At 38.6% G+C, this 12049-nt stretch overlaps 1 protein-coding gene across 1 annotated transcript; it reads right to left on the reverse strand.

The window, feature by feature from the left end:
- Positions 1–2071: 2071 nt before the first annotated feature.
- Positions 2072–11530, reverse strand: SDR16C5 (short chain dehydrogenase/reductase family 16C member 5). Its single transcript, XM_053465976.1, has 7 exons — positions 11473–11530; positions 7904–8250; positions 7064–7195; positions 5208–5307; positions 3430–3574; positions 2857–2982; positions 2072–2247 (listed from the first exon to the last, which is right to left on the reverse strand). The coding sequence occupies exons 2-7, from the start codon at positions 8222–8224 to the stop codon at positions 2154–2156; spliced, it is 918 nt and encodes a 305-aa protein (XP_053321951.1). The 5' UTR covers positions 8225–8250; positions 11473–11530; the 3' UTR covers positions 2072–2153.
- Positions 11531–12049: the final 519 nt, after the last annotated feature.

The raw sequence follows: 12049 nt of genomic DNA on the forward strand, positions 1-12049 counted from the left end.
TTCACATCTGTTAAACCCAATTTAAGTTTAGATAGGTCATTGGATTGAGCCCATTCTGTACATCTACATCTACAGAGACAAGGAAGCAATTCCTTTGCATTTCACACAACAGCCAGTAGGGGGAGATATTTACACGGCTCAAGCCACAGAGCTAAAACGCCATTTACTAAAAAAGTATAACTTTATAAAGGTATAAAGTAAAATAGCAAGTTTCCCATAAGGACTTAAAAACTATTATACTATTTCATGCAAACGCAATCACCAGGAGCATGGTAATAACATTCCTTTCTTCCAAGTGCCAGTACAACATAAAACTACAATAATCTCCAAATTATACATTTTCCATTAATATTGTGTGCCTGCAACAACAAAATTAATCAGAAATTATATCAGAAAAGAAAACCTGATTACAGAACCTTAAAGAAGGTTTTGCTTTTTTATTATGAGCATCATATCAAAAGCACAGCAGCATTTTGCTTTTAACTATATTTAGAGTTTAAACCTATAAAAAAGGGCCCTCATTACCTAATGTGTTGATTTGTCTTGTCTTCCAATTTTAATATCTACACTAAATAAATGTGCATTAACAAGTAAGTCATACAGATGTTGCAAAGTAGCTATAATTTCTCTAAAAATAGTGTATATAAAAGGTATAACGTTCATCATACCATTACACTGTTTGTGCGTGCAAGAAGATATCACGTACATTGTCGTAATGGATTTGATTTTGGAACCTGCAGCTAGAATGTGTGTGATGACACCTGCATCCCATGAAACCTAGGTATAAACTAGGTAGGATTATGGTAAGCAAATTTGTAAAGAATCCATTATTTAATTGGAAAACAAATACATAATTTAGCATACAAATATAAAACCAAGCATTGTTCTATCCAGTGCAGCTTCAAAGCATATCCACGGTCCATGTAACAAACAACTTACCGGTTCTCATACCTGCGCTCTAGAGCACCTTTAGAGAGTAAAGACAGGGGTTCACATTGGGTAAATGTTTAAAAGGCCAGCCGTTCATTATTTGAAGATGGTTAAAGAAAAGGCATCACGAAAAAAATAAATCAAGGTAATTCTATTCATAGAAAATGTTCCTTTCTTTTTTTGCAGTCAAACACGAAAATTGCACAAATGAGTATCTTCTGAGCATTAGCCACCTTGTCAGTTGTGAGTGCAACCTTCACTTGCTCATAGCGTTTTCCTACTAAAATAATATAAAAAGCTTATTGACAGAAAGAGTAAAAGGTGTTTCATAGTTAGAAAGTTATTATTTTGATACCAGATGCATTTGGCAATATTCTCCACCGATGGGCTAAAGGCTTTCATACTACCAAAAAGCATTAGTTTACAATTACAAAAGAACTAGGATGAATAAGAAGAGCAAAGTTAAAGGGACACTCCAGCCATCATATGCAGTTTAGGTCCCTTTAAATTGTCATGGGGTCCCCATTGCATGGTGAGATTTTGCATAATCCCCCCATATGCATTTGCCCCTTTTCCCCCTGCCAGCAGATTTATTTGGTTGACCATGCATGCAACTCCTTGCATGCTATACGTCCCCCCCCCGGACAGCTCCAGAACTGGGTCATGGCACATGCAAGGAAAATGCTCCAATTAACTTTAAGAATAATCGGACCATAGAGGAGGAGGGCAGCTGCAGCTTCTACCTATTTTTTTAGTTCTATTTTCAGATATCAGAGTCCTCACATCATGTTACAAGCCTTTTTCTTTAATATGGATGTAAGGGACAGTAAACTGTTCCGTTACAGTGACTTTGTCTGTATTATGATGTCGTTTAACGTGTAGGTTTAATAACAACAGTGGAAATGCTAGAGAATTATACCGAAAAACAATCTAGCGATCCATTTAACTCTACACAGCACAATACAAGCCAATATCTTTTAATATTTTAATTATTTTAATAGGTTGTCTGGCATATGACCAGGTCCATTTAATGTAAAAATTTAGACAAACAGGTATGGAATGCTTGAAGTACATGTGTTATTGCAAAATATTATTAGAAATCTTATCAAATTGAAGCATACATCTCACATTAAAATTGTGCAAGTGGGAAGAAAGATTTATTTTATTTCATCTGGACGTAATACATTCATTGGTCATCTCATCTTGGTACGTTGTGGTTAAATCTAGTCCTTTTTTACACGGCCTTTGAAATGATCCATGAAATGAAATGCTCCAAAATAATCCCCAAGAACAACTCCCAGCTTTGTCGGGATGATGCTAAAAGTAGAGAAAAGGAAAAAAAAAAAACTAAAACTCAACAAAAAAAGGTTTTATGGCTCCTTTTCTATGTCTGTACCCCACCTAGTCATGTCCTACAAATGAATCACCACATTTCCTCCACGTCCCTCATATGTTTGAAGATCAATTGGGAAAAAAAGCAACTTTCAACTAAAAACATACGTTGAGTGAAGAGTAGAAACAGAAAACAAAGAGAAACAATAAAATATTTGGTGATTTCTTTAAATTTCTAGTGTGATTTTTAAAGCAATAGAACTCCCATTCTAGGCTTAGGAGCTTAGCTCCCTCTGAAATCAATGGGAATTTTAGCAGTTAATGATACCGAGAGGAACCGAGCTTGTGCAAGCAGTTCACGTGCTAATGCTTTCAGTAGAGACAGTCAGGGGAGTACTTAAATAAGGAGAGAAGTCTCATTTTCTATCTCCACTAGCTAATCAACAAATGCTCCAATTTGCTTGCAACAAAACACATTGGAGTCCGTGCAAAATTGACTCCAATATGCAGTTTTTTTTAAAGTGAATTGGGGGGATTAGACTGTTCCTTTCAAACACGTGGCTGTTATAGAGCCTCTGACAAACTATTACTCACTTTTTGAAAGCAAATATGAGGTACAGGCTGCGTGGCATGACCAGATGCACCTGTTCTTTAAGGATAGCATCCACAATTTTCTTGCTTGCATATTGTGGTTCTAAAATAGGCATGAAACGTGGCCACCTACAAAACAAAGTGCGTGCATAATTAGAACTACAAATGCATGTTTGACATTTTAGAAAGTCGATTGAGTTTTTATACAGAAACTCTTAAATATAGGAAGCCACCCCCTGACACGGTTTGTCGATCCTAGTATGTGGAGGTTTTTGGACTGAGGTCTAGAGCGCAAGATGTTTTTTGTTCTGCTATTTCCAGATCACCTTAACGTAGTGGAACATGTTACAATAAAGAATACATACGTGATCACATGATAGAGCAGGGGTGCGCAACTCCAGTCATCAAGGACCACAAACATAAGAGGCATTCTGTTTATCTCTGTAGTTGTGCACCACTGCACTAGAGGGTTAAAAGACACATGAAGCACTTGTTCTCGTGGTTTTCCAATTTGAACTCTATAGGCAGTTTTAGACACCAAGCCACGATAGCACCGAGCTATTACAACAGCCTTACTTGGTTGCGCATCCATCGAACATGCCAGTGTTTATAAAATAGGGGCAAACGATAGTGGTCTTCACTCCGGTCTTCCCCAGCGCCAACATTTCAAGGCCGACAGACTCGGCAAAGCCGATAGCTGCGAATTTACTGGCACAATAATCTGTAAAAGGAACATATTTCCTGAAGGGAAGCAGTCGCATAACAGATCATGATAATAGTTAGAACAATAACACAATCATCATTTTTACAATTTACACATTATAAAATATTGACTTACTAAAAGGTACAATTTAATGTTATAGACAGCCTCACCAAAGAACAATGCATAAGAATACTTTAATTCGCATTCTTTAAAATGTTAAATAAAACATAAAATACTTACCTTAGGTAGAAGCTGGAGCAGAATGACTCCCCTGTGGTCTGACGGTTCTCGCCACTGATTGGCCCCTTTGAAAGGGCAATGCACGTGGGGGATTCTGCTTTAAAGGGGCTTTGTAGCTATCTTAAGCATTAAAGTGCATATTATGGCTGGAGCGTCACTTTAAAGTACATCATTCATCAAAAAAAAAATGACCTGATGATCCTTGGTAGGATAAAATGTATACATTGTTGTAGCCAGGATGAAAGACATTTACTGGGTTTACCTGTAGCCTTTAGCAGAGGACGTAAAGTACATTTTTAGCAGACCCCATATTTCAGGTCAAATATAGTTTGCAGCATAAATGGGCCTGGGGAGGGGATATATATGGAGCTTTATAGTTTGTATCAAAAGGATGACTTTTTCAATTAAACATTAAATTAGACAAGAACTGTAATATACTTAAAGTAGACACAACGGGCTTATAGCAAAGTTTGTATTAAAATGCAGTATTTCAACACAACTGGTGTCAACATTTTTAGGAAATAGCTTTCCTCGTTTATAACTAGGGTTGCCACATCAGCTATATTTTCCATGTGGGATGACTTAGTTATATATCCCATATATATATATCCCATATACTGCAGCACTTTACACGTGCTGGTCAGCAACATATATATATATATATATATACATACACACACACACATATACACATACATACACACACACACTGGAAAAAGGGGGTGGGATGGGAGATATGAAGAACCCCAGAAAATTGGTTCCTTATTTTCAGAAAGTATTGGAGATCAGAGAGTTTTCCATTTATGTTGATATTTTTTTAAAAATCTTCAACTATTCGTATATTTGGAAGTTGCCCTTATTGCCTGACACATTCTTCACAGTATGCGGTGATATGTACTTTACCCATCAGATCACACACTGCGAAAATGTATTAGCCTTTCACCGCTTCAAAGGTCATTTTTCCCATAATAAATACATTAACTTTCAAAATTTGCTGATACTGCGCGCAATTTTGTGTGTTTTATTGACTGAATTTTACTCTCTGGGGCACAGTGTCTCCTTAATAACTACATTGTGCAATTAAAAGCAAGAGATCAACAATATGATTTGGGATAACATCCAATTAGGGATTGAATGGTTCCCAAATCATGATAAAGCCACCTAAAATAAAGTACACTTATATCAATATGAGTATGTTTGTGGGGAGATCCACCGATCCGCTGGTCAGGAGTAAGGGTGTTCTGAATTGTCAAAAATAGTGCGCTGTGAATCGGTATTGACACTCCACATTTTGGCAAGAAGAATTTTTATATAATTGCACTCTTTTTTACACTGTTTTACCAATTCTGCATACACAATGCTTAGTTATTCTTTGAGCTGAATAATTATTTGCAAAAAAGTCATATTTCACCTGCTAGTCCATTGACTCCAATAAGTCCAGCAGAACTTGCAATGCTTACCAAATGGCCATGGTTGGAGGCCATCATCGCAGGAAGAAAAGCTTTATAAGTCTGTGAAAATAAGTTAAAAAAAAAAAAATCAATGTACCCAAAATATCTAACAATGCAATATATTTATCAACAGTAATTCTTTACCTTGAATTTTGGATTTTTGGGGCAAGTGAAACTCTGCATCAAATGATATGGATCATTCAATAATGATAGTAATAGATGTTTATGTAATCCCAGAATTTGGGTTATTTCAATTATTGGAACAAATACACACAGTGGTATATGTATAAAGAGTCTACCTGTTGCACAGTGCTGGGCAATCAACGGGAACATTTATGTGGTTGCTATGGGGATTGTTCCACATCAAGAACTTTGGCCCAGAATTGATCTCTCGAAATATGGCCCCGTCGTACTCTCTAGTAATTGTCCCTAAATCACGTAGCTCCAGAGGGCTCGGGTTAAAATATGGATTAGCCTGATAATTCTTCCGTTTCCAAGCAACAACAGAAAAGTCATTGTTACAGCGAGGGCTTCATTAAAATTAATGTGTTGAGGAGGAACTATAGAGCTGAACTAAATGTAATAAAATTCATTGCACAATGTGCATTGCTTAAATAAAGCCTCATCGCCGAAACATTCATTCATTTTCAAGTTAGTCACATTCACTTAATTTTCATAAATTACTAATTTGCCATTTTGGGTCGAAGACCCTAAAATGGTGTCTTGTCTTCTGGAATATATTAGTACATGCTGCTGACCCACAGAAGCCATGTTGTTTATTCCTCTGCTTCATGTAGACTATGAGCTGTCCTACGCAGGATACTTCCTTTACTTCACTTACTGGGTCTAACATTTAATGTCGTCTCCAGCTATTCATTTTAATACATAAATGTATGTATTGTTTAAATTTTAAAACTTTCACAAAATATTTTCATGTTGCTGTGGATCAAACACAATCCAAAACTGATACCAATATGGGTATTTTTCCTGAGCTGAAGAAGAAGATTCAAGAGCCTCTGCAGACATTGTGGAACATGCAGGTTCTCCTTGTCTGGCGCAACATTAGTGGCCGCAAAATAAAAATAAACTGTAACAACAGCTCATTCTTTTGTCTAACTTTGTTAAATACTGTAACACTTCTCAAAACAAACCAAGATAACCCACAGAACACCTTGGTTGTTCTGGAGAAGAACCCAAAAAATGTTTTGTTTGCTGTACCCTCAGTTAGTGTTCAGGACTCGGCCAGCATGCAGAATCCATGATATGTTGCGTCTTCAAAAGATTTTGTCTAATACATATTTGTCAGCCTTTAATTTAATATACAGTCTTCACTAAGCACTATGGGGGGCAACCCCAGTGAGCCTCCCCTGAAATAAGAGTTAAATTAGGGTGAAGTCACCTCACAAACTTAAGTATGCATTATGCTAGATCAGCTCTTACTTTATTTGTCATGATTTCTCCTTGATTATATATAATGACATTGGGGAAGTGAAACTGCATCTCTCCTTCAAACCCCTGCTTTGGTGAATAGATCCTTTGGTTTGCTAGGTGAACAGGTCACGCAGCTGACGTGGAAAGACATGTTAAGTGTTATCTAGGAAACCATTCTAGCTCAAAACTGGAGTAGACTGCTCCCTAACAACTGTTATTAAATGTCTTCTAAAGACATAGCCATCATATTTTACCAATTTCCATGATTAGCGGACCCCTGCCACAAGACAGTGGAGCACCGTTCATATGGTGTTATCGTACAATACAGCTTCTAAATCTTTTCAGATGTGTAGCCAGAGACAAAAAGACAAGAAAACAGCATTACCCAGAAGTGTGCTATACAATTCACTTGCATGGTTTTCTCCACAAGAGCATCTGGCGAGTCAATAAATTTCTTTCCAGTTACAATGCCAGCGTTATTAATCAGGATTGTGATGTCACCAACTTCTTTTTTGACCTAGAGAAGTTAAAACCGTGAGAAACGTACAAGGAAAAACAATGCATTTTAATAAATGAGTTCTCATGTAATACCAAATGTGTGAGAAAATGCATCGTATAGCTGGATGGACCACCTATGCAGTCAAGAGGTTAGCCTACACCCTTGCTATCTTAAGCCTTTCATCCGAGTAGGAACTATTGAAGAAAGGAGGAAAGCATCTGGGCTGCTTGGACACAAGATACCTTAGGTACATTTATTGACACGGTCCCTGAACTCTAAGAAAATAATGTTGGTACTTTAGACACATTTAAATGATGATGGGGGGCTGAGAAGGCATCAGTTGTAAAGGTTTACTGACTTCTAGGCCAATGCCAGTTTTTGGAGTGCCTAACCATCACTCAACTGAATGTTTCCCCTCTTTACAATAATGAATGTGCTGTCAATCTTCTGGTCTGCAGAAAACTAAGTGCCTATGTATACGCAAACTTTACCAAAAGAACACTACAGCTATTGTACAACAAAACACAAGTAGGTCTGGGCTTTTGTAGGACAGCTATTTTAAGTCATGATTAGTTACATAATCACGATAGAGTTTGGAGCTGAATGGTACAGGACTTTGGTCTATTGGCTGTAATTACCTGCACAGTAGCAAACGTTTGATCGCATTCTGAAGTCCTGCCTCATTGCCTTCAAAGAGGAATAACATTTCTTTAGAAATTATTTTACCTGATCAGCAACCCTGTAGACTTCTTCTCTTTTGCTGCAGTCACATACATATGTATGGACCCGAACAGCACCATTTTCCTTGGCCAGTCTACTTGTCTCTTTGTTTCCTTCCTGATTGATATCCCACAAAACTAACGTTGCACCAAGACGGGCAAATTCCAGCGCCATCAACCTTCCTATTCCACTCCCTGCTCCGGTAATTAGGACTAATTCCCCTGCAACATTCTTCCTCCGAGATGGAACGATCCACAAGATGAGGGATTCCAACATCAAGTAAATTGTAAGAAACAACGCTTTCAGCGTCTCCAAGAAGAAATTCATGTTCAGATTGTTTGTGTGATGACAACCTGGAAAGAGGAATTAAACAGTTTTATTAAACCAGAAGAAGAGGGGGGTTTGCATGCATAATATGTATTCCTTATGTCTTAGTAAGATACAGAGATATATCATATTTGCTCGATTATAAGACAAGGTTTTTTCAGAGCAAATGCTCTGAAAAATACCCCTCGTCTTATAATCGGGGTCGTCTTATAATCAACCTCAAATAGAGGTTTGACTATGAGACTAAGATCCAGATCCCCCGCAGCGCTGCAGGGGACCTGGATCCTCCTGTCTTATCCCCTCCATTTAACCCCCCCAAACGTACTGGTGCTTCCGACTCCCTGCTGTGTTGTCCGGACTCTGGAGGCAGAGTGGCACATAGGGGGTCAAAAGGCATATCATGGGGCACAGTGACATATAGAGGGTTAAAAGGCATATCATGGGTCACAATGCCATACAGGGGTGGCAAGTCTGGGGGCAGATGTGCATAACTGGGGGCAGGAAATAAAAACAAAAAATATTTTTCTCAATCATTGCTTTTATTTAAAAAAAAAATAGTTTACATGAATATTTACAGGTAAAACTTTTTTCCTATAGGGTCGTCTTATAGTCAGAATTTTGCTTTTTTCCTAAATTAATATTCAGATTTTGGGGGGTCGTCTTATAATCGAGCAAATACGGTATATATAATCAAAAAGGTAGGAATCCAGGGAGAAAACTAGCTTGCGTAATACCCAAACAAAGTGGAAGAGGGTTTGAAAAGGGGCAAATAACTGGTTTAGGAGGATTAATATAGAGTTACCTTACAAAAGATTTGTTTGGAAATAATAATTATTTATGTGTTCATAGTGCAAAATACTCTCTGCCCTGCCTCTCATTATTTTCACATTGTCAAAGGAACACTACCTCTGTAACCTGTCATTAACCTTGTTTAAAAGGGGCAGTCATGCCTTTTGTTTTTCAAAAGTTAACGGAAAACCTTAAACTCCAACATTCCCGGTACGGCAGCAGATTTGTAGCACCAGTGGCCAAATCCCAACTGGCCATTGCCTGATTCACCATCTTACATGCTGACGGCACATTAAAGTAAAGGTATTCTTCTAAACAGAATTCAAACACATGCATTCGTGTAGCATAACAGCAAGCCAAAAGATCAGGGATGTGATTACCAATCGTGAGAAGTCTTCATAGAATTTAGAATGAATCTATAAACTTCACAATGCTGTACAACCAAGGAGAAGAGTAAAAGCTCGTCTAGAAAGTTCAATCTTGCATCCCTATATAAGTTTAACTAGGAAAGCTTTAGGCAAAAGAGCAGATGCCTGTGTAAACAATAAATAATAATAATAAACACAGCTGACTCCAAACCTTTAGATAATACCAGTAATATGTACACATTGTAGATGCCAGTGCCCGCTTTGTATATATCACATTCTATTTGTCTGTTTTTTCTAGTATTACTCCAGACATATATCGTAGAGAGTACCAGGAAGTTGAGACAATTATTCAGGAAATTTTCCCTTCGCCTGACCGGGAGCTAGCCGCAAATCCATGGAACTGTGTCACTACGGATGTCTGTTGCCCTACCATGTCGCCCTTTTGGGGTCACAATTGGAGGTGGTTACAGAGAGGGAGCTCATTTAGGAAACCTCTTTTATTACCCATCCTTAGAATCAGGGTTTACCCAGCTAAGGCTCGGGAACTCTGGCACAGCTACTGAACAGACTATTCCCGGGGACATTTCCGACACTGCCATTTGGGGTCCCAACAATGGATCAAGTCAAATTTTGGACCCTGAGCTCTCCATCAGTACCCCGAGATTGACGCTGCTCCCTTGTAATCACCCAGAAATAGTGACTCTTCGTCGGGTAGGCACTGCTGGCCATAGAACTGTAAGGAGGCGTCGTCTGGTAGTGATGGGATTATACTCCTGATCTAGCTGGGTAGCTGAGTCCGGCTAGCCACAGTGCCAGCACGGCTCCATTAGATTTTTCTCCCGCTTCGTCTCACCAGTGCCAGTCTGGTCCAGCGCTGGAGGGGTTAACCCCTGGTGTCTCGGCAGAAGGAAGCCCGATTTGGCCGGGGGACTCAGTCAGGGTACAGGTCGTCCCGTCTCAGCCCTCTTTTTGTACCAGTTAATTTATTGTTTGTGATTTTAAATTGAACCTACCGAAGCGGGTTGTAACGCATTACAGAATCTGACGGCGCTATATAAATAAACGTGATATAATATAATGTATTGTTCTTTGTTCACGTCGACCTTTGCTTCATTTACAGGGACGGATTGTCATGCGAAACAAAAGCTCTATGCTTCACCAGAAAATATCAAGCCCGCTAAGATTTATTTATGGAGGTGGAGTTGCTTATTGTCTGGATGTAAATGTTTTGTTTAAGTAAACCATAAACAAGACAAAAAAACGAAAGGCTTAATGTCAATCCTCAATGTCCTTGCATCTCATATGATAAGGCTCGTTAAGGTCTAAGTCTAAGGTGGAAGGAGTTTGACCCATCAGTGAACAGTGAATGGAAGTTTCTTCACTCACACCGATAAATCCTGCGCATTAATACACAGAGACTTCTGCACATACATTTTGCTTTATCTGCTTAATGGTGTAATGGCTTCAACTCATTTTGAAAGAGGAACTGTCACTTCTCCCAGATAAAAAAAAAAGCAATATATAATGACCAAAAAAAACCTTTATGAGCCCACCACTGCAAAGAGTTTACTTCTTGTTCTCAGGATCCACATGATTATTCCTCCCCATGAAGCTGTCTATGCCCTATTGCTAAGTTGCTGATTGGTTCCGGCAGCTTTTCTAATGTCTGACATCAGTGAAATATCTTATGTTTTGTAATAACAATCTTAGGTTTTACTTAACCTTAGCAAGATATAATTATCTAAGATATGACCCGAACACTACGCAGCGACATCATTATTTACAAATATTAATTGCCACGCTGGAATGAAAGGACAATCATTTAACCATTTGAGTGTGTGAATTACAAATTATTGCACACATCTGAAAAGGTTGTGTAATTCTTGTTGCTTCCTACTGTAAATCGTCAATTTACTGGAGCTATATTTGGACTACACAAAAGTCCCAAAGTTTGCCAAGAGTCTTTATTCACAAACACCAGCTTGATTGGTGTAATGGTAAAAGTAATCTACTATTACATCATCAGCGCGTTAAAGACAGAGTATTACCATTTTTACTGCCAGCTTGGCAATGCCAATGAATGGAACTCACCTAGCAGAGTGGAATTAGAATGTGGAGGTCCCGCAGACACACGGGGCGGGCGGGCTGCTCAGCGGGATAATATCACAGAGTACTTTAGCTAGTATCAGGAAGCTTTGGGTACTTCCGCTGCGCATGCGCAGATCATCGGTCACTTCCCTAGCCTTTGGGCCGCCTCCATCCCTATAGAAGAGTGAGGGGGAGGCATGGAGCGATCGGAGGCCATGGGGGGAGATGTGACCTCCCGTTGCCGGTTTACCTATGCTTCCCGTGAACGTCGAACCGTGTAATGAGGAAACCCTCAGCAAACACTTTTGGATTAAGCTTGGCTTCACTAGCACGCAAAATGAAAGGGCACATCACCGTGTTGGCGCATATAACGGCCACTAATTGCTATTTTATATAAAAATAACATAAAATAAATTATTATTATTATAATATAGTAATGCAACAATGACGTCCTAATTGATATATATATATGATATATATATTTAAATTAATTCCTTCCAGATAAACTCTACGATGCACAGGGAACAAAAACTGTTGTGAGGCATCACTATATAGCTACCGTATTTACATTAACATAATG

This window comes from Spea bombifrons, chromosome 5, assembly GCF_027358695.1.
Source record: "Spea bombifrons isolate aSpeBom1 chromosome 5, aSpeBom1.2.pri, whole genome shotgun sequence".
Classification (NCBI taxonomy): domain Eukaryota; kingdom Metazoa; phylum Chordata; class Amphibia; order Anura; family Pelobatidae; genus Spea; species Spea bombifrons.

Coding starts and splice junctions, on each gene's coding strand:
- SDR16C5 (XM_053465976.1), bottom strand. CDS start 8,224: ATGAATTTCTTCTTGGAGACGCTGAAAGCGTTGTTTCTTACAATTTAC. Junction 7,196..7,903: donor TCTACAGGGTTGCTGATCAG/GTAAAATAATTT, acceptor TAACTTCTCTAG/GTCAAAAAAGAAGTTGGTGA. Junction 2,983..3,429: donor TTCGATGGATGCGCAACCAA/GTAAGGCTGTTG, acceptor TTTGTTTTGTAG/GTGGCCACGTTTCATGCCTA.